Source organism: Clupea harengus, chromosome 1 (assembly GCF_900700415.2).
Source record: "Clupea harengus chromosome 1, Ch_v2.0.2, whole genome shotgun sequence".
In the NCBI taxonomy this organism is placed as follows: domain Eukaryota; kingdom Metazoa; phylum Chordata; class Actinopteri; order Clupeiformes; family Clupeidae; genus Clupea; species Clupea harengus.
In genome coordinates this window covers 31562913-31586752 of record NC_045152.1, presented here as the reverse complement: position 1 = coordinate 31586752, position 23840 = coordinate 31562913, and the positions used below count along the sequence as shown (strand labels likewise).

Genomic DNA, 23840 nt, shown 5'->3' with positions numbered 1-23840 from the left:
ACACACACACACACACACACAGAGAGAGAGAGAGAGAGAGAGAGGCAGATATAGTTATGTTCATGTTCATGTGTCTGAGCTGTGAAAGAGTGAACACGTTAAAGTGGAATGCCATACCCTCTCAGCCCCATGCTGGTCATCTTGCTCACATTCGCTTGCATTCTTCTCAGGCAACCACTGTCCGTCGGCGCCACACTCTCGATACACGAAGCCATGTCGAACTGCAGCGGGCAACATGGAGAGACCCTTAACACAATCATCTTCCACAACCTAGTCAGCTATCAGCCAAGATTGTTTCAGAACCTTGCTTTTTTTTTTTAGCTATCCTTGTTTATTTGAGAACCTAGTCAGCAATAATCTGAGTTTGTTCCAGAAACTAGTCAGAAGTCATGAGATCACCGAGTCAGAATGAGTACTATGCACGATACAAGGACAACACTAAGACTAAGTCAGCTAAGACCATTCAACTGAATCAATTATTGTCTAAGGTTGTTCCAGAGCTTTTCCAATAGTCTCTAAAATGGCTGCAGAATAAAGATTGTTCCAGAGATCCACAAGCTTTTCACTAATACTATTCCAATCTGACTCAATATTCCAGCTCTAAGTTAATTATCAACAGACCACTGAGTCACCTATAATCAGACTCGTTCAGCACTGACTCATCTTGTGCTGAGTCATCTATCGACTCCAATGCTGACTCAGCTATCGTGTCCACTGAATCTACACACTGCACACGTCTGCTGCTCCAGCTCGACACTACAGGGCTCTTACTTACCGTCAGAGTACCAGGGCAGGTACCAGGGGCAGGCAACACTCACGGTGGTGTTGGGCAGTCCGTCCGGCCAGCAAGCATACTTGTCAAACGTTCTGTTGCACACAACACCTGACCGCAAGAGAGAGAGAGAGAGAGAGAGAGAGAGAGAGAGAGACAGAGAGAGAGAGAGAAAGAGGGAGAGAGAGAGAGAGAGAGAGAGAGAGAGGTAAATGCCCATTTAAGAGTTCATCCTACAGTACCCATACTCTCTTTCTCTCTATTACCATCTGTTTCTTGCTGACTCCAATGCTTTTTACTTTTGTCTTGTTGCCCATAAATTACCTACTTTAAGGCAAAATTCACTCTGAGAATGATTAAATCCAAAAAATGGACATTCATGGTGTTTGGGCAGGACGTCCCCCATGCATACATGAGACATTTGGTGCTATCAGGCACACCATGGCCTGATCACAGTTTAACTAATTACCACATCCTGTCACAGAGTCACAGAGCCAAATCGATGTCTGTGTAAAAAGGGCGAACCAGCATGGCGGGATAGGGGTGTGACGGAACGTAGCAGCTAACCAAAATGAAGCGAGGCTTGTCAGAACAAATCTGACATGATAAACATTAACATGTCCATGAGGCACACCGACATTGCTTGAGTCTGAACATTGCTATAAATGTGCATGGCTTGCAAGAGCCTGCAGACACTATGCTCACTCATCATTGTTTCTGAAAGTAACAGGTAGGCTAGTTCATTTCTGAAGCGTATGTTATGGCGCATTCGAGACAACTCAGAGTTTTTCTTCTAACTATCAATAATTATGTACAACTCTTTTCTCATCCATTTTGAGACACTGTCTCTTCATGCATTTTTTTGTGCATTTAAAAGGTTTTTAACTTTTGATAAAGTCAAGGTCTCTGTTGCCATAGGTCTCTCATTGCCATATTGATAACAACGTCAAATTGATTAAATGATGTACCTCCACTGAAGCCCGGACATATTTTTTCTCAGAGTTTCTGAATCCGAGCTCTGACTTCAAGTGCCATTATAGAGCAATTTTCAAAGTTGGAAACATCCAACTTCCGAGTGGTCTCGAAGAGGACATTATAGATCAAGAAAAACATAAAAACACACGGCATTATGCCGCCTCTGTTTGGTTCAGTGCAAACAGGCCAAGGCAACGTAATGAGGGGTTTTCTGTTTCTCTCCTTCACCATGTTTCTCATTCATTCATATCAAGCTTGGGTCTATGTTCTCTTCTATGTCAAGCATTCAGGTTTATCTGGTTCATTTGATCATTCAAGCATATTCGGCTTTTACATCTAACAATTGGCTTCTATACTGCTTGATAATATTGGAGGTCATTTAATAATTGAATGGAGTCAGATTAGTTATATTTTTCCCAAATATTTACCCCTCTAATGAATCCTACTGTCTCATAATGTTTTAACATGTAAACCTTCCAGTTGGGCGTTTTCCATCTATGGTAACATTTTGGCTGCCCTTATACCGCCAACTAAAATACAGCCTCTTTTTGATCCTTCTGAGGACCACTAGGCTTAATGGTATGGGAAGTTGATAATAAGAGACAGTGTGTCCTTTCATCTCTGCATCAAACAGGTATGTGGTCAGACTCACACAGTACCTCACTAGATAGCTCAGCTCAGCTACACTGCATCAGAGAGCAGACTTTCATCCTTAAGCATGCCTCTGCATTAAGGGGTGACTGTGAGGCTGAAGTCAGGGGCTTTGCGGTGTGCTGACCTGGAGGACTCCGGACTTACCAGTGACTGGAGGGTGTCTGCTGATGTTATGGAAGCACTGGTCATGATACATGGTCCATCTTTCCACTAAGATCTTGAACTGTCTGGCAGGAGACACCTGCAAAGCCAATAGGGACATATGTATGTATGTAGATGGGGCACAGCAAGGACTATACAAACCATAAAATGGGACACTTCCTGCTCTAGTGCTGTAACTGAGATCGACCTCAATTCTGTGTGGCAACAAAAGCATCATGGTGCATGACACCATGTAGCATAAAAGAACACAACATGGTTGGTTGATTGGTTGGTTGGATGGTTGGTTGGATGGTTGATGGAATGGGCATGTGTATTTTTTCGGTATGGCTTGTCAAACCGTGGAAAGACTCAAGTCAGAACAGGACAGGCTACAACAGGACAGGCTGCAACAGGACAGGCTACAGCAGGACAGGCTACAACAGGACAGGCTACAGCAGGACAGGCTACAACAGGACAGGCTACAGCAGGACAGGCTACAGCAGGACAGGCTACAGCAGGACAGGCTACAACAGGACAGGCTACAGCAGGACAGGCTACAGCAGGACAGGCTACAACAGGACAGGCTACAGCAGGACAGGCTACAGCAGGACAGGCTACAGCAGGACAGGCTACAAAAGGACAGGCTACAAAAGGACAGGCTACAGCAGGACAGGCTACACAAAGCAACGCACCAGAGGATGGCAATGTTACATGTCTTAAATGTGAAATAGCATATTCTTCTGTGTTTTTTTCCCGTATGAAATGGGTCAGGAAGGCTTCTTTCGCCTCAGCTGAAGCTTCAGCAGAGCGCATTACATAACATCATCTGTTCTGTTGTTTTGACTGCATGTAACAGTGTCACAATAACCCCAGTCCCTGCCCCCGCAACCCTCATAGTCCTCAGATTAGCATCGCGCTCTCGTTCGATCGTCACGAAGATGCTATGTTTAGATGTGTTTGCTGCCCCTGGCTTTCGTCAGCCCCTGGGCTGGCGCTCGGAAGGCTCTTGTGTCTAAGTGGCTCTAAAACATGGTGGATGCTCACAGCTTTGCAGGCATGGAGCTCCAGTGGGCCGGATGAAGCTCAGCATTGCCAGATACAGAGGGGAACATGGCATCACGTCTGGCCTGTGCTGTTTAATGGGCTCTTGGTGTGCCAAATGTGGATCTCAAGCGGCCACTACACACAGAGAGAAGTGCTACTTCTAAACACTATTGGAACAACGAAGGAGTTGTTCCAGAATACCGCGTTGATTCTATAATCACAGACTTAGAATTCCCAACGACGCACAATGGTCGATTCCAACATCAAACGGACCTTCTGAGTAATTGTATTATAATCCCTTATTTAAGATTGCACCCCTCAAAGGGAACAACCTTAGCCTGGTCCCCAGAACAGATACAGACAGAATGTTCGTCCTTTTCATGTCAAATACGATGATGTTAAGGAAATCCTGTTGTAAAATGGAGAGTACTAACCGATATATCCTCTCCCTGTTGGTGCAGGTGTGTGAGTTTGTATGTGTACTTGTATGGATGATGTGTATCTGAGTGTTTCTATGCGTGAGCATGCCTGTGTGCGAGTGTGTGTGTGTGTGTGTGTGTGTGTGTGTGTGTGTGTGTATAGCTCACCTGGATGCTGGAGGAGAGTGTGAGCATGCCTGTGTGCGAGTGTGTGTGTGTGTGTGTGTGTATGCATAGCTCACCTGGATGCTGGAGGAGAGTGTGAGCAGGGCCAAAGGTAGGAGGGCCTGTGACATCCCTTAGTCCTGCGGCTGCAGCTGGGAGGGGGGGTGAGAGGGGTGTGGGGGGGCACACCTCATACGAGGGCTTCAGCTGGGCTCCCTACACTGCCTGGACAACACACACACACACACACACACACACACACACAAACACACACAGGGACATGGCTGTCAACATATGCACAAACACACACATACACACACACACACACACACACACACACACACACACACACACAGGGACATGGCTGTCAACATATGCACAAACACACACACACAAAAACACACGTACAGCAGAGTTCACTCTCTCTCTCTCTATCTCTCTGTACCTCTCTCTCTCACACACACACACACACATACAAAAACACACGTACAGCAGAGTTCACTCTCTCTCTCTCTCTCTCTCTCTCTCTCTCTCTCTCTCACACACACACACACACACACACACACACACACACACACAAACACATAAATAGACACATACTAGCACACTAACACACACACACAAACATGCATAACTGCCTCTTTGTGGGACAGGACCGCATTACCTCTCAGTTCTGTTTCTGTTCTTTTAGCTTCATTTTTAATCTTTTATTTTAATTTCCTTACTCTTTTATAATGTTACATTTTTGTTTAATTTGATGTTTAATGTTTAATGTAATGTTTTGTACTGTTTAAATCTCTTATTTCCCCATGCTCTTTTATCTGCTACTAATTTGAAAAGCACTTTGAATTACCAATGTGTATGAATGCTATATAAATAAACTTGCCTTTTTAAAGGTAGCAGTTCAAAAGAATAGATCAGCCAGAACAGCAGCACAACCACCAACAACAGTCAGAACAGACCAGGCCCATAATATATTTCAACTATTTGATAAGATAAATGCAGTATTGTTTGCACACAACACGTCCAACCATAAGAAATTCAAGACCAGCACTTGAATGCACTGCCTTCGGAGTTTCCTGTTTTCAACCACAGCGCACAGTCCATCACTGCCCCATCAGTGGCCTGTTCTTAAACACACACACAGACACACACACACAGACACACACACACACACACACACACACACACACACACACACACACAAACACACACACACACACACACGTACACATAGAGTTCAGCAGCTTCTGATGTTTACACTAAGGCTAACCCAATTAGAGCGTGGCAGAAATGAGGAGGGGGGGGGGCATGCTGGGGGATGGAATCACAGCAGAGAATAGGGGATCATGAAAGTAAAGTCTGAGCCGAACATTAAGAGGAAATCCTGTTTATATCCACTGAGGAATAACAGAGCACTCCCCAAAACTGACAAATTGCATTGCTGTGTATGTGTGTGTGCGCATACACGTCGCTGTGTAGGAGTTGGCCAGTTTATAAGTGTGCGTGTGTGTGTGTGTGTGTGTGTGTGTGTGTGTGTGTGTGTGTGTGTGTGTATGTGACCTCTGGTGCGTGACCTCTGGTGCTCCCTCAACTAATGGTCACTCACCCAGACATCGATCCCATCCCTCATTTCTTGCTTCGGGTGAAGTCGGAGAACGGAACGAAATCTGAAACGTTTCTGCAAAAAACACCTTTACCATGGAAACATTTTTGGCTAAAACGTTTCAAATTCCATTCTGGCCCAGTCTCTCCTGACGTAGTTCGGCACGGGTGGCAGGCTCCCCTGTCTGGTTGTTGTTGTTGTTTTTGTTGTTGTTATTAGTTTTTGTTGTTTGTTTTGGTGTGCTTTGCGGCTTCATTTGCACACAGACGCACACACAGGGTAATCCACACAGCACTTCACTTCATATCACGTCACAATAGGGGCTGGTTGTTAAGGAAATCCCAAACAAAAGACGACAAGCACAAGCCAAGCTCAGGCTGTACAAGAACAAGCCAAGCTCAGGCTGTACAAGCACAAGCCTAGCTCTGGCTGTACAAGCACAAGCCAAGCTCTGGCTGTACAAGCACAAGCCAAGCTCAGGTAGTTTGTGCTGGACAGACTATATGGGTGTCGAGTAGAGATACAAGGAGCGGCCATCAAACCAATCACAGACACACTTGAGAGGCTGGAGTAAAAAGAATTTAGTTCATGCACAAGCAGATATTATCCCTGTGTTTAATGTTAACTCCCTAGGATACAGATGGAAAGCCAAAGGAACCATGGGCTGAGATAGTGCTCCTCTGGCTCTACTGGCAGAACAACTGATACAGCAAGGTACTGACAACACCAAGACCATGGGTTCGGTTCCTTAATGATCATAGACATGTACAAGGTAAGTTGATTTGGAAAAGCGTCTAAATGAATATAAATGTTATGTGAGTGAATGAATGAATGCACAAGTGAAGATATCAAGGAGGCAGGTGTCAATGATGGCACTGTTGCTAGATCCAGCCACCATTCACTTACATTCTTAAATCCCCCCTTAAAACAATACCAACACACCCTATTCAAGTCTGCCCATGACGTGCAGAGAAAGAAAAGATGTTTTTTTTTTGTGTATATGTGTCTTTTTGGAGGCGATAGTGGTTGAGGAGGTAGAGGAGTCGTTCAGCAATCGGAGAGTTGCTAGATCAACCCGACTCCTCCTCACAGAGTGTTGAACAAGACACTGAACCCCCAACCGCTCCTGATGTGCAGGTTGGCAACTTAGATAGTAGCCTCTGCCATCGGTGTATGAATGGGTAGATGTCTGAGGCATTCATATAAAGTGCTCTATGAGTAAAAAGTGCTATAGAAATGCAGTCCATTTTCAGTGAAGCTCTTTGAAAAAAATCTACATCCATAGTCATGTTTGCATCTTCTAGCCAACATAATATATGCTGAATCTGGAATCTATGGCCTAGTATTTCAACTGACATGTACGTTATTATGTATATATGGAGATAATGCTAAATGCATTATGCAAATGCTACCCCTTGTGCTGTGTGAATTTCTCATTAGCATATGATGCTACAGTTACCTTAACAATTCATGCTTTTCTGTCATCAGATCTACACTCTCCAAAGCACAGTTCACAAACCATGTTCATCCACCCATCATAAAATATGCTTCAGAAAACCAGAGGACTTCCTCCGGAGACCATCAAGAAAGAAAAAAAGAGAGAATTTCAAAAGGGACTTTCGAGGAGCGTATCTGTGTAGCTCATCCATATGTGAGGAGGATTTGAATACTCACCATGAGAGAGAAACGGGCCAGCCATGGGGGGCTCACGCCCTGCTGCCAGTTAGCATGCTGGCTATGTTGCGGTTGCATGTTGCGGTTGCATGTTGCTGCCAGATAGAATGACGGGTAAGCGCATGCGGTCAAATCGTACATGTGCTCATGGAAGCATGCTGCAAATGTCCCCAGCCTGCCAGCAGTGGTAGTCATCCCACGCATAACCCCACATACACTCACACACGCACACATTCTCTGCCAGACACATACACATCCAACACTACTACGCACACACTCTGTTGCTTTCTCACACACACACACACACACACACACACACACACACACACACACACACACACACACACACACACACACACACACTAATAGCAAACACACACTCTCTATCTCACTAATGCGTACACTTTCTCTGTCCTCTATCTATCTCTCTCTCTCTCCTTCTCTCTCTCTCTCTCTCGCTCACACACACACTCACGCACACACACACACACACACACACACACACACACATACACACACATATGAACACACACTCTCTCAAACACACATGCCAACGATTCACACCAGTGCACATGGCTTAGTTGGCGACACACTAGCCTACTTAGGCACAGTTTTTGCCTTGCTGGCAAATACCGAGTCCAATGATTAACTGGGCAGAGAGAGAGAGACTTCCAGGACAAGCCTCATACCAAAGAGGGACCCGGAGGGTAGGGGGGGGGGCAATTTTTAAACCCACACTGAAACACCCTAATGGATACAGCAAGGGCAGCGACATGGATCTGGAGTGACCACTTATTAACTAAAGCAGAACCTATAGGTCAAGGACGGCACAGAGATAAATACTGTGATGTAACCGATGTGAGGAAACAAACTGTGGTAACAGTGCAAGTCCTGCAGGGAGCACACGGCAGTAAACAGGTGGAATTTGGCGATCAAAGGGTTGCAAAAGAGCCTGTTTTTGACACTAGAGGAAATATATGTTAGGAAAACACCCCTCACATTGTCAGCTTACGGGGTCAAAATAGTTCACAGTCATCGTGACGTGACAGATTCCCAGTGATTCTACTGATCACATCCAATGGGTCTGTAATGAAAGCCTGTCAATACTAGCCTATTCAAAATGTGGTGCTTATTGCTGACAGGCATCTAGACTACTGGGGACCCTACTCCGCCATCTGTTCAAACATTTGCAGCAGCGATAGCAGGATTTCTGTGGTTCTCAGAACACCTCCATTATCTCCATGAAGTGTCTAAACAGAGCTGTGTCCTGCATGTCTAAGGTTTGGAAGCATTTCCATTTCAAAGTATAGTGGTAAACGGCTCATTTGACCAGGAAACTCATTTGTAGTGATGGAAACTACTAGACCATTAAAGCACATATATAAATCTCTCAGTGCTGGAGGAAAAGAGCACATGTTTTAAAAATGTGAAGTGAGGTTAGGATGTATTTTAAGACAGATTCAGGACCAACGACACTGGCACTAGGAGTGACTGATCAACCAGGTCAGAAAACAGCATCTGTGTGAAAAAAGCACAACCTCATCTGGTCTATACCGGTTTTTTGGCCAGCTTTGATCAGCACAACCTTTTGTCTTAAATAGGGTCACACGCAACACACGCAAGTCTAGAGAGCGCTTCCCCTAGCTGTTCTCCTTTTAAATGTATACATTTGTAACGCTCATATCTACTAGCGTCTGTCAAAGCACGGGCACACATTCCATTTGAGCTGGATTCACTCAGAAACAGGTTTAGCATTTGCAGGGGCAATTGCTGTGTAGGGCTTTTTTTCATGGGGATTGGTCTTCTTGGCACACTATGAAACAGAGTGTCTTAAAGGCCTGTAGTCGTTACCAGCAATTTGACAAGATTTAGCTGTAATAACAAAAACAATATGGCAAAGTTTACTTCTCATTAAGGCCTAAAGTTTCTAAGCAGAGCCTTGCATCATTATCTCCATGTCAAGCTTGGCAGCCAGTTGTGGCTCCATGTCCACTGACATTTGAACTGTCACTAATGTAGCTAATCGGTTTGTTTAAACTTTAAACAACTTCTACGCACAGAACAAAAGACAAAAGCACAGAGCAAAGACCAAAGCAAGGACCCAAATGAAACTGGTATGCTCTAACAATGCAACATGGAACAATACATAATGTTCAATGTCACATGATACATTATGCAATACATTATACAATGAGGTTTTCATATTCACCATGATTAAAGGATTAGGGTTACGGTTATTCTTGAGAACCTATTGTCACAAATAGCATGAAGTAAAAATGTTATTATTTAAAACATTCCATTGTTGCTACTGTCTTGCGGCTGATTATGCAATCAGTTGAGCAAATCTTGACTAGCATTTATGTTGAGTAGTGTGTATTTTATATGTGTGTGTGGACACATTTATGTGGAGTAGTGTGTATTTTATATGTGTGTGTGGACACATTTATGTGGAGTAGTGTGTATTTTATATGTGTATGTGGACACATTTATGTGGAGTAGTGTGTATTCTATGTGTGTGTGTGGACACATTTATGTGGAGTAGTGTGTATTTTATATGTGTGTGTGGACACATTTATGTGGAGTGGTGTGTATTCTATGTGTGTGTGTGGACACATTTATGTGGAGTAGTGTGTATTCTATGTGTGTGTGGACACATGCACATCCAGATAGTCCATCTAACAGGCTGTCAACATGCAGTATGTCATGTTTTTAATTACACAAAATGATTAGCATTCATTAAATCCAAAGGAATAAAATGCTTAATTGCACATCACACTACTGACAAAATCATATTATAGCCTACCTCACTTTCAGTTTTAAAGTTAGCAAATAATAGTATATTATAGTTCTGGAAGCCAAATGACCAGTGGGAGAAATGCATCAGATTATCATTGATTTCATCACCTATTTACCCCCACATCATCATATGAGGATAATTTGCCCATCAGGTGTGAAGACAGATGACCAATGTCGCACCTACGTTTTGTGTTAGAGTGATTATTCCTGAATGCCTTTAAGCACCAGAGTGTGTGCATATGTCTGTATACGTCAGTGTGTGTGTGTGTATGTGTATTTTTGAGGGCCTGTGCGTGCTTGTATGTGTGACTAGGGGTGTGTTTATAAAGGTCTCTATGTGTGTGTCTGTGCATGTGTGTTTGTGAGGGGTGTGTGTGTATGTGACTGTGTGTGTGTGTGTGAGAGAGAGAGTGAGTGTCTGTGCTGATGGGGTTACCCATGCACAGCAAACACCCTGGTAAACGTGTCACTTGTGTAATGTGATCTGTCTCACCACAGGGCTAAAAGGGGCCTATCTCCGGGGTGTGCACCAGCACCTTTTATTCAATTAGACAAACAGCGCAGTGGAGGGTAAACAACATGTGAGGCTGCGTTTAGGCCCCCCTCTGAAAAGGCCACGGCTAATCACAGGGCCGCCGCCACCATTCATGGCCCTAATGGGCAAGGTGTGCTGGCGGTGGGGGGGGGGGGGGGGGGGGGGGTCACAGTAATCGCACTGATGCAATTATCACTGTACGGGAGGAACATACACCGAACAAACCATTACATATTGGGAATCTGGTGCTGTAATTTCTGTCGAAAGTACTACGGCCCATATCATGTGACAAACAAGATGGCCACTGCACTAATCTTACATCCACATCGCATCAGATTGGCACCAGCTCCGTGTCTGTTCTTCATCCACCTATCTGGGGATATTTACTCTTGTCTCTCTACGGCCGCTCTGCAGTGAATGATCCCCACAGTTGTATGATCTGATAAATGTGAAAGCGAATCTTTGGCAGATAAAGAATGGGATGTAATTGCTTAAATTCTCTCTCCTCCACAGCATTCCACAACACTGCGTTCTCTTCGCAAATCCGGCCCTTCTTTTTGACATTCAGCCATCTCTTTTTTTTGTCCGTGCATGTTTCCCCTGACTACACACACACGAGTAATTACAGTGGCCATAAGTGCACTGGCTCTGTGTGAGTAAAGCTGCGTGGCTGTGTGTGTGTGTGTGTGTGTGTGTGTGTGTGTGTGAGAGAGAGCACTTGAGCGCGGCACAATTGCGGTGAAGCATGTGTGTTTCAGGACGCGCTGTTGTTTGATTGTTCGAGGGGAACTAGAGCGTTTGAGTGGGAGCAGACCAGAGCAAGCCTCTTGTGGCTCAAGCACATACAGTAAGCCGGTGGCAGTGCCAGCGCCATGGCACGGCTCAAGTGTGAGTACCTCAGCGCGCGCACACACAGTTGGGGAGGGGGGGGGGGGAGGTTGGGATCCCGGCGCTCTTGACTTGGCAAGGTCCTGTGTCCTGACATCACATGGGATTTATGTGTGTTCTGTGTTAGTCCTGGCCCTCCTGACCCAAATGTGAGAAGTTGTGTCCGTGTTGGAGGGCGAACTATGCGAACTTACGCCATCAGTTGCCGGGCACAAATGAATGTGGAATGTGGGGAGTGAGAGGATGGAGTTTGACTGAAGGAATGGAGGACCAGACCATTACTCTTGCAAACTTGTACATTTGGCATCTATGTAGCAGGTGAACATCTCAGCTGAGGAGATGTTGTGATCAGACCTTGTCAAATAAGTTCTTCAGTTATTCTTCATCTGAAAAGAGCACATTACGCTCCTTGGCTACAAAACGGACTAAAACTATGCTGCTTGACCATCACTGTCTGGAACTCCAAGATGTCACCGAATGGGATCAAGGAGCCGAAGCCCAAGGATCAGAGCAGTCTAAAGCAATTTTCACACTTCGTGTCAACAATCATCAGTCTGGCGCGGGACATGATTGACAACTCCCGTTCCCCCTGCTTTTTCAGTCACGTCAGGGTGGCTGTTTCTTAGCCTCTGCCTCAGTCGCTTAACCTCCAGTTGGCATGGACATCGACGACAGTTACCATGGCCGCCATTCCCCAAGGCAACAGACGCGTTGCGCCATGCGGTGAGCCGACTGACACAGCGGGACGAGTGGCCTCTGATCTGATAGAGGGGGTGAAATGGAGTTGAAGGGGACTGTCTCTCCTGCTCAGACATGCAGGCTGGTCTGCTGCTACTGCTGCTGCTGTTACTGTTGAGTGTGCTAAGGGAAGAATGCTACGGGACACGCCAGGCTGTCTCTTATCAACGCTAGCACTGACGACTGCACCAGGGAAGACAGATTCATGATATAGAGTTATTGAGTCGATACACACACACACACACATACATACACACACACACACACACACACACACACACACACACACACAAGAACAGCTCACACATGCACACATACACACACGGCCATGTTGGACAGATAATCACGCATACCTGAATACACACTACACACACAAGCTGTTGCGCACGCACACACACATATTTTTACATACATATGTAATTTGTCATACTCCTGTAAAAAATGCACATGCACAGTAGTACACCCACACACACACACACACACACACACACACACACGCTAACAAACACCCTCTTCCAAGAATTTCAATTGCCAAGCCCAAACAAGATCCATTGTGGTGACTGTGTGTTGGCCCAACACCATTCAAACATTACCCGCATTTTTTATCTGCATCAGTTACATTCAGAACCACAGTTATGTGAACCTCCTAAAAAGCATTCAGTACAGCAGCACACACTATCACCATGTCCTATGACACACACACTATCAGTAACCTCCCTCAACACAACCCATATAGTCAACAGTTTCCCCTCCAGCAAAAAATACCATCAAACCTCTCAATGACCTCCATCCCTTGAAAACCGCTCTCAGGCTAGTTCTCTATCTCTCTCTGTCTATCTCTCGCTCTCTGTCTCTCTCTCTCTCTCTCTCTCTCTCTCTGTCTCTCTGTCTCTCTCTATCTCTCTCTCTCTCTCTCTCTCTCTGTCTCTCTGTCTCTCCTCTGGGGCCAATCTGAGATACAATCAGGGCAGATGGTGGCTGGCAAATCTTCATTCTTTTAAATGACATAATTTATCTTCTCCCTCAACTCTGCTGCTTCTGTTTGCAAGTTCATAAACTTGCCAAACACTGAGCGCCCTGCCAGCACCTAACTGTATCTTATCACCATGTCAAACCAATTCACACCTGAGCCAAAGATAGAGCTAGCCGCACCCTACCCAGGAACAGATGCCAGAGCAGGAGGCATAAATGACGAGGGAGTGAGATCCATTCACAAATGACGCTATCTCACTGCAACAGTAAAAGGAAACCGGGGGGTCAATGTTTAGCTCACAGCTGCATTATGGTCGTGGGAGGACAAGGAAGGGGAGGACAAGAGATCAAAATGCTCTTTAAACTGATTGCCTTTGAGATAATCTTATTGATAATCTTTCTGCTTTTGAGATAATCTTATTGATAATCTGATTGCTCTTGAGATAATCTTATTGATACTCTCTGTACATGTTCCGGAGATCCCAAATTATATTCTTTTACAATACCTCCTCAAATCAGGGTTCACAACCGCGCTCAGGGATGTACAGAATGTTCTTTTGACATCGTGGACAAAGACAAACAGAAAGGAAATGTACACACATCCAACACAAGGCAGGGCTTTGACCGAAGCCAACACATCCACACGGCAGTGTCTGGATTGTTCTCTTGGAAATTGATTTAGATGAAGTAGTTTGTTTGGAGAAAACAATCTCTCGCCATAATAGCTTGCAATGATGGAGAGGAAGAATTGGAAAGAAAGTGTGTGTGTCTACTATTGCTACTACTGGGCTTTTTTTGGCCTGTGAGGCAGAGGCCCACAAACACCAAGATCGGAGCACATTCAAGCCCCCCAGTCAAGTCACCGCAGATGGCACCATCAGCAGTCTACCATAGCGTCTCTGTTAGGATGCTGGCAAAGCCCTTCCCATAATTCAGAGAGTCCTGAATTCTCATTACCCCGGGGGATGAAATTGAGCATTTTTATTAAACACACAAATAAGACGGACAGCTGAAGCTGCACATCACTCGCTGGTGCTGATGGTTTGGTGCCCAGGCCTCCAAGGCAGGAGCACACTTGGTGGAGAGCGAAGGTGTCGGACGCTCGCGGATTGGCATCTGGTCTTTCATGGCCCCGGCTCAGAGCCAGCGGAGCAGACCGAGCGCACAGACACGGTGCCTGCCTGATGAGCCGGGGCCACACCAGGTGCAGGACAGCGGTGCTTTTCTGCCTGGGTTGGCAAGGGGGGCCTGAGTTTGATGGGAAACTTGAACACGTAACAAACAAGTTCTGTTTCGGACACATTTTCCGCTGTGTCAACGTCCACGGATGGGCTTTTTACCGTATGAGGGGCTGACGTCATGACACGGAAAAAAACTCATCTTTGAAGAAAGTGTCAACACTTTGTTGACTTAATGTGTCCAGCCAAAGTCTGATGCTGCAATTAGGTTGGGTAATGGCTAAGTGAGGGTTTTTTAGGCTTGGCTGACCATGTCTGCCTGATCATGGTAGTCATTTTTCACTTGACTTCAATGTTTTGGCAGAAAGTGACAGGATGAGATGTTTGGCTGCAGCTTAAGGGGCCCCAAAAGCTTTTGCTCAGGTGATCAAACAGAACTAAGGTGTTTCTCATAGGTGTACACCTGATAGTGTTGGCTGAGTGCACGCTCCCATCTGACAAATCTATTTTTTAAATCCTTTCTTATCTGCCAGTTGGTGTGAAGCTCTTGCAGCTCTTTCCTTTACACACTACAACACTTACACTCCCTGCAACACACACACACACACACACACACTCCCTGCAACACTTACACTCCCTGCAACACACACACTGACTTACTTTCCCCTACACGCATCGACATTCACACATGCACCAACCAGCGTTGATTTCAGTGGTGCGCGTCTTGATTTCATATAGATAGTTATCTATCTCTGTTTATTTATGTAACAGCATGCTAGAATGATATGGTTGATCTATTAAGGTGCTATGATAATGCTTACATGCAATTTATAAGAAAATGTAAACTGACTTTATAGTTTAATTTATGTTAACAATTGTAAATGTATTCAACACAGTAGTATACAGGATGGGTAGCTACCCATCCATATCGGTATCTACCAATTTAGATAATTAGTTGTCATTATTTAAATCGAGAAAGTATGGGGGAGCACTGTGGTTGTGACAGCTTGCTGAGAGGCGGGTGACCTTTGGAGTGTCATCTGCAACATTGAGTAACCATTTGATTCATTTTTGTTTTGGTCTTCTTTGCTGAAAGTCTTTTTGTTTGTTATTTGCCTGGAATTCACAAATGTCACGTGACTCCATGTTGTTTCCTGCCTTCTTCACACCACCCACTACCTACACCAGCTTGCCCTTCACGCAACCATCTTGAGGTTGTGATGGGCTGCAAGGCCTAATTTCACAGTCGGGTTGCAGAATCAAAATACAACACCACATTTCACACAAGCATACAACTTTCCTGGGAGAATGTCAAAAACTCTGGGGACAGCATGTATGATTCAGCCGCTCTAAGATGGCTTTGACTTCTTGCTGAGCCTCAGTCTGGGCACATTATGGGCCTCAGATCTCCATTCAAATTCAAAGTGGGCATCTGTACTGCCAAAGCATTCAACAAACCATAAACCCTTCAAACTAAATATAATACAAACATCAAAACACATAAAAGAGAAGTGTATAGTGAGTGTGTATGTCTGTGTGTGTGTGTGTGTGTGTGTGTGTGTGTGTGTGTGTGTGTGTGTGTGTGTGTTTCGTCACGTGTGTGTGTGTAACTGTGTTTCTGTGTATATATCAAAGCAAACAGACTACTAGAGAGGAAATTGTAAGTTAGAGTATTTCTCAGGTGGCCCATGGGAGATCTTCTTTTAAGTTTAGTTTATGATTTTAACTCCATAGGGACACTGGAACATAACATAACACAACACTAGCACTGCTAATTATGTTATGGTCACATGACTACTGCATATAGAGATCAGAGTTCAATTAGGTGAATGTTCACTCGGTAGGCAGCTCATGGACATCATTAAGCATAGTCTTTTGCTTCGCTGGATAGAAAAACAAATGTATGGTGATTAAATAAAACATGCATGGTGCACAAAGCAGAAAGGGAATCGTTCAGCGTGTTTTTACTCATAAATGAAGAGGGAAAAAAAGACAAATGTGGCCCAAATCCTATTCTTTCCATTTGTTACAATCTTTACAGCAACACATACAGCAATTAACTGAGTCTGTTTGCTGTGATGGCATTGTCAGAGGAGACAGGCTCATTGTCTCATGTCATTTTACAGCTTTCCATCTTGTCATGCCATTTACTGAACCAATATTTAACTTGCCCCTCCCCTCCCCATCAACCTCATTAAATCTGTACTCGTTAAGGTGGTTAATGTGAATGATCAACATGCCAGACATGGAAACGCTTTTGTTTGTGAGACAGGAAGATGAACGCGAGAGAGGAGAGTGTGTGTGTGTGTGTGTGTGTGTGTGTGTGTGTGTGCGTGTTTGTGTGTGTGTGTGTCTCTGTCATTGTGGTTTTTCCACTGCACTGACAGGAGCAAACCTGTGAATGGCTGTGACCCCATTCTGACCCTATAACCTGGCACATCAAGCAACCTAGGGTATCTGTATCTTGTAAACACAGCCAGCTAAAGAGACAGAGAAAAGCACACGTGACACTGCTGACATGTAGAAGCAGGGAGCACTGGGCGGAGAGAGTGTGCTGAGTAGTAGACCTGTCCACGGAGTGGGTCCGAACAACCTCCGAAATTATGAGCAAGAGGAGCAAAAATGACTCAGAGGTTAGCGGCTCCAGGGCTGCGCTCAAATGCCAAGGAAGTGTGCGCTGAGGGTGCGAGGCGTAGCAGGCTGAGGTAAGAGAAGTGTCAGCATCCATCTCAAGGTGTGAAGCCTGAATGCGGCTGAGCGTTTGGTGTGCGAGCGTTCACCTATTTTTGTTCTTGGAGGATTTGTGTTTGTCCCCAGAGCAAACTGCATGTGTGCTTTTGTGTGTGTGGGGTATGTGTGTGTACGAGAGAGAGGAAGTATGGGTGTGTGTGTCTTCATTTATATGTCGTGCGAATGATGTGCACAAGGCTATATATTGCTCTGTGGTTGTGTGTACATGTGTGTGAATGTGAGTGTGTGTGTGTGTGCGCGTGTGTGTGTGCGCGCGTGTGTGTGTGTGTGTGTGTGTGTGTATCAGAGAGTGTGTGTGTGTGTGTGCGTGTGTGTGTGTGTGTGTGTGTGTGTGTTTGTGTGAGTCTTCATACTGCCCTTGTGTGTGTTAGCGTGTGGGTGGGTGAGCTCATCCTTTTATCCTCTTTGATGTAGGGCAATTTGTTTTTTGTTATTTCTGTTTTTTTTTGTCAAGGCATCCTCTGCCAGAATACGTAATATTCTGAGAGTGGGTGAATTCACTCTCCAACCACCACCACCGTGTTGTTGGCCTACCCACGAGTGCCGTGTTGTGGGATGGTGACAGTGACAGCGGCAGCAACAGGAGCACTTCCTCCCTCTCCACACATTAACGCTGCATGACAAGAGGCCTCGACCCGGCTCACTCCAGTGATGAAAAATTCAATGGGCATGCTGACATAAACACAACTGTACATGTACAAGTCACTCAACGACAACAGCTTATGAGTATGAAGACCAGAATGTTGCAGACAGTGGGAAAAAAAGAAATGTTTTAAGTACTAGAACTTTCTGTAAAGCTGGAATTGGCTTAAGATTTTGTAAAATATTAATTTGACAAACTGTACCGAATGCGTGGTACAAATCCAGTTGCTCATTCAGAATAGGCATCGAAACTGATTCCGAAACTTGACCTCTAAGTTTAGAGTCTCCCTCGTGGATTCGTCCTTAAAAACCCAGCTGCTTTCCCACTCTCCTCCTGCCTCATCCGTGTTTTAAGGCGGACATGTGTCCCTCTGATGCAGTTGGAATGCCTGGGCTCATCTCCGGGGAGTTGGCCCTTCTCTGCTCCGACCCGTTCCAACCCAGCCCCCCCCACACATCCATCTCCACCTCCCCGCGGATCCCCTATCTCTCTTCCTCTTCCCACAGACATGCATGAGTCGTTACCTAAGTCTCTTAATGAAGTCAAACAAATAACTCATCAAGACCACCGCGCGGACAGCAACCAGGCCCAGAGCCCGGGGCCCCTGCACAGTGGTTGGAGACAATGAGGGCCTGGTGTGGGACACAGACGCTCCCTGCCTTACCCTAGGACTGCGTAAACGGACAAAGGCAAAAACACAGAAGAGCCCTTATGGATCTTGTCAGAGGCGTGGACAAGGACCCAGTCACCTTCCATAGCCCGCACGGTGGGACTGACGCGGCGTGCTGGTTGAGGGGCTGCTGTGCTGCCGGCCCCGGTGACTGGTTTCACCACTCATCGCACTGACATTTACAGAAAAACTGGCAGCGGGCAAAAGGCACCAGTGTGTGGCGAGTGCCAAGGTCCTTCTCTCGCCACGCTTCCCGCATGACACGCAGCCGTGTGGTGTTGTCCCATCACAGACCACCTAGAGCATTTCAGGCATGTCACGGGGACTATAACACAATATGACCTTTGGATTGAGGGGCATGCCTTCACATGAGTTTCCTTTAAAGACACACACAAACACACACGCACACACATGCGCGTGCACACACGCACACACTAGGTCAGTCAAAACAGCACACTTGATATCCGCTTCAGCTCAGAGATGGGGCTTTTGGCTGTTTGGTTCTTCACACGCACTCAGATGTTTGTGTGCACTGTAACAAATGCTCAATGCTAAACACTACAGCTGAACCAGTCTCCTACAAGCACAGCACAGTTTAGTGGCATAGACCTGAGGGTTAAGCTTAAACTTTAAACCACTTTCTGACCCTCTTAGACGCACCACAGAACAACTAATTAGAGACCCGCTGATAAGAGTTTATGGTTGTCCAACAAACAGACTTATCACATCTCAAGCATAACCCCCCTCTCTCCCAGATCTGTTGATAAGGCAGCATGAGCAAGAATTCAGACGAAAAGCCTTTTCACCTAACACCTGCTTGGCACAGACAGACAAAAAGTACTCAAAAACTATTCAAGCAATAAAATTGCAATAAACATCCATTACACCTTACAACACATTTCTGAGTGGCTGTGCCTGAGCAGCCAGACACAAATCGCTTATACCAGCCCATTAAACTTACATCATGACATAAATGAGGCTTTTCCTAAACAACTTAGGATAATTCCATCTTTAAACACCATATAATCCCGCCTGTGGAATGCACTGGGAAAGGAAGCAAGCGCTGAGCGATGAAGGTTGAATGTTGAGCCATGTGAATGAAAGGAGCGAGTGCTGGTGCTGGTGCCAGTGCGAGAGGCCTCTCAGCTGGCCAGATGCCCTGACAGGCAGACGCAGTGCAGTGCAGTGCAGTGCGGTGCAGTCATGCTCGCGGAGGGGACAACAACACGGCAGCGAAATTAAATGTCAGAATGAGTAAGAGTGGCATGCCTCAGCCGCGATCTCTGAAGCAGAGTAAATAATGTACGTTTCCTATATCGCACAATACATGCGTGGCATGTGTCAAATGTTGCATGAGCCATGAGACGGAGAGAAGAGGAGAGGGACACACACACACACACACACACACACACAAACAGAGAGATTGAGAGACAGCGGTAGGGATGGAGAGGAAGAAACGTAAGAGAGACTTTTCGGAGAAAGAAAGAAATAAAGGGGAAGGGAGAGAGACACACACACACAAAGACAGACACTCAGAGAGAGAGACAAAGGTAGCGATATGGAGGAAGAAGGAGATAGAGAGAGAGAGAAAGAGCGAGAGAGAGAGAGAGAGAGAAAGAGCGAGAGAGAGAAAGAGCATGAGCGGAAGGGAGAAAGAGTCAGAGAATGACTCTGAAGAGCCAAAAGAGGGAGAAAGAGAGGAAAAAAGAGATGGAGAGAGAGATTTGGAGGCAGGCATACAGTACTATACAGTGAGAAGCCTGCTGGACGAATGCAAGACAGTGGCTCATTGCTGTCCAGTGTTTGTATTATAACCAAATGCCAACCTAATCCCTTCTCCCTTCCATGTTCATTTTCTGGCATTTATCAAAGTGGCGCGAGCCACAGCTTTGTTTGAGCAACCGCAGGAGCACACCGGGGGCTCAGCTTACACCCCTGTGTCCCCACATACCACCTCCCAACATGGATACACATCACCCAGATGAGCGAGCGGGGGTAGAGGCACGAGAGGAGATGGAGCTGGAGTAAGTAAACAACCACCACGGCTGAAATGCCATTCGAGAGGAGAACACGGGCAACGGCAGGAAAAAAAGAATCAACTGCATCCCGAAAAAAACACAAAAGGCTTGAGGTCCTTGGCCACAAAGCTGCAGATTTTCTCTCTCTCATGCACTCACTTGCAAAACAAGGCAAAATTGTGGGTCAAAGTGCCTGGTAAACACGGGAGAGGAGAGGAGAGCATTGCGCCATTACGCCGGCCAGGCGAAAACACGCCACTCCAGCGCTTCTGATAGCTGCCATCAAGAGTGATAGAAATAATTCATTGATGCCATTGAGGTGTTTTGCTGGAGGCATCAGGAACAGGGAGGGACAGACGGTAGCGCTGTGTGTGTGTGTGTGTGTGTGTGTGTGTGTGTGTGTGTGTGTGTGTGTGTGTGTGTGTGTGTGTGTGTGTCTCTGTGTGTGTGTGTGTGTGTGTGTGTGTGTGTGTGTGTGTGTGTGTGTGTGTGTGTGTGTGTGTGTGTGTGTGTGTGTGTGTGTGTGTGTGTGTGCGTGAGTGTGTGACAGGACAGCAGTGATATACACCGATGTTGCTGCGGGGAGGCCACTGGAGCATTGCACAAACACTCAGAGATAAATCTTCTATTTATATGCATGCACTTATAGACACTTATATACACGCTTTCTCTCTTCCTCCTCTCTATCCTTCTTGTCCTCTCTCCATCTTTACTCTCCTGTCTTCTCCTCCTCTCTGATATTCCCTCCCTTTTAACACTTACTCTCTCTCTCTCTCTCTCTTTCTCACTCTCTCTCTCTCTTTCTCACTCTCCTTCTCTATTTCTCTTGTCCTCTCTCTTCCTCTCTTCTCTCTGTTCCTCCCTTCTCTCCCGCAACACTGTAAGCTGTCTTGAACTTTCTCTCTCCATCTCCATCTCTCTTTTGCTCTCTCTTCCTATCCTCTCTTCCCTCCCCTTCTCCCCCCCTCATCCCTCCCTCTCTCTCACTCTCTCTCTCCCTCCATCACACTCGTTTACAGGATGAGAGAGAGCGGTGGGGAGGGGAGAGAGGACGGAGGGCAGAAGGGTCTCCTGCTCCCGGATGGCTGCTTGTACGCACCACGCTCCGATGCCCAGGATCCTGTTTTGCCTTTTCATGAACTCTCATGAAATATGGATGGCCTGGGCAGCGGCGGGAGGCACTGCTTGGGTACTCCAGCAGCACAGAGGAACCAGGGATAGGGGGAACCAGGGTTGAGGAAATGGGGGGGTTGGGGAAAAGTGCTGGTACGCCTCCATTTCCCATCTATCCTTCCTGTTCAAGGGGGGAGATGTAGAAGACCCAGATGTAGAATACGCCAGGCCCAATGTAGACTTGTAGGCCCTCCTTTTATGTGTATATATATCAGTGTTACAGAGGGTGGTGGCATGTGGTCACTGGTCACTGGAAGTCACTGGTGCTCCTGCATCCATCTGTCCTTCCGTCTGTCAGTCCAGGGGCCAAACCACGGTTGGGTCTGCTCCACAGCTGCATAGTGCGCCACAGCACAGCAGAAGGAGGTTCCGGAAAAGTCTCTTAGATAATAAACACATAGCAGCTTCTTGTTACACTGCAGAGATGTTCTTGCATCACTGTCTCTCTCTAGTGAGAGTCTCTTAAATGGATTATGTCTTAAAGTCCTGGTCGTACCACCCACACTCTTTTAATCACCCCCACCTCTTATCTTTGCATTCTTCACTTGCATTCATGCACATGGACTTTCTTTATCTGCTCCTCATATATATATATATTGGGGGGGCCAAACACAAAAAAAACTGAACTTTGGCTGTATGATGCAGACTCAGAATAGGATTTCATGGCTGCGTTGTATTCGCCTACCAATGCCCCCTCAAGTTATTACTAGATTTTGAACGACAGACTTTTCCGGGGTTGGAGGAAATCGCAATGTTGGACATTTTGATGACTGTCAGCCATTGGCGGCCCAACCCTACTCCCCACCTCACGCCATCTCCTACTCCTGCTGACACACACACACACACACACACACACACACACACACACAGACAAACACACACACGCACACACACACCTCTGACCACCCAGATGCTCACAGCCACGCTCACGTCCGTCACACTCCGTCTCCACTCCCCACTGGGAGTCTGCATGCAAAATAAGAGGGAAACAAATGGGACTTCAGCCAGGCTTATCTACCAAATGAATCAACTCAAGAGCCAGCAGCGACAGCCGTAAATGCACAAGGCAGCAACGCTCAATCACGTCTTCAGCCACCCCCAGTGTTCAAACTGCTTTACAATGCAAAGCATGCCTATGAAAGGACATTAAACTAATAATACGCATCAAAGAGACACTGGACACTGGACAGCTGGTCACAAACCTAGGTAGACAGATGGAGAAAAAGCAGAGAGAGAGAGCGATAGTGGGGAACTCATCTATTAGGTATAGCGATCCTCCAATGAGCTGTTTCGGGTTTCACTGGTGTTAGGGTATTAACAGTCACCTCTGGCAGCTGGTGGCTAGGTAAGCTTAGGTGAGCATGGACATGAATCAAATAGAGAAGACAGAGAGAGAGAGAGAGAGAGAGAAGGAGAGAGAGAGAGAGAGTCGGAGATAGCAGGAGTGAGCGCTTCCTCCATACGGAGAGGAAGAGTGGGGCGCTCATGCATGAGGCAAAAGAGTTTTGAGTGAAACAGACCGGAATGCTCTGTTTGTTTTGGGGCTCAACTAATTAGCCGAGACACGAGCCACAGCATACAGCCTGTGCTAAACACAAACACACACACACACACACACACACACACACACACACACGCGCAGACACATAGATACACACACGTACACATACACACACACAGACACATAGATACACACGTACACACACACACACACACACACACACACACACAGACACATAGATACACACACACACCCACTAACAAAAATCCTCTTATGAGAACGGATTGTACACTAGTTCAGGAGGTGGTGGCATTAAAGCTGGGTTTGGAGGAGGATAAGGGTATCAATCAGAAGGCAGCGGGGAGACAGGCAGCAGCGTGGAGTGGGAACGCTGGCGGTTCCCTGATCCCCTCATCTCATGACCAGGCCTGATGTGATCCCGGACACAGGCAGCTTAAGCCAAATCCTGGGCCGGATTCACAGTCAGGGAGCAAAAGGTGAACTTGGAAGTCAGTGTCATAGTACGA

At 46.2% G+C, this 23840-nt stretch overlaps 1 protein-coding gene across 4 annotated transcripts in view; it reads right to left on the bottom strand.

The window, feature by feature from the left end:
• gcgra (glucagon receptor a) overlaps positions 1 to 23840 on the bottom strand; it is a 49291-nt gene that overhangs the window by 16099 nt on the left and 9352 nt on the right. For 3 of the 4 annotated variants that reach the window (XR_004164641.2, XR_004164642.2, XM_031576320.2), the window contains exons 2-5: positions 4248 to 4395; positions 2546 to 2642; positions 776 to 883; positions 118 to 221 (exon numbers count right to left, since the gene is read on the bottom strand). Coding sequence is in view for 2 of the 4 variants with exons in the window: in XM_031576320.2 (XP_031432180.1) it covers positions 118 to 221; positions 776 to 883; positions 2546 to 2642; positions 4248 to 4301 (363 nt within the window). In the remaining 2 variants the exon portion in view is untranslated. Of the gene's footprint in view, positions 1 to 117; positions 222 to 775; positions 884 to 2545; positions 2643 to 4247; positions 4396 to 7450; positions 7727 to 23840 lie in introns of those variants that run through there. The other variant, XM_042708819.1, reaches the window with a different exon arrangement.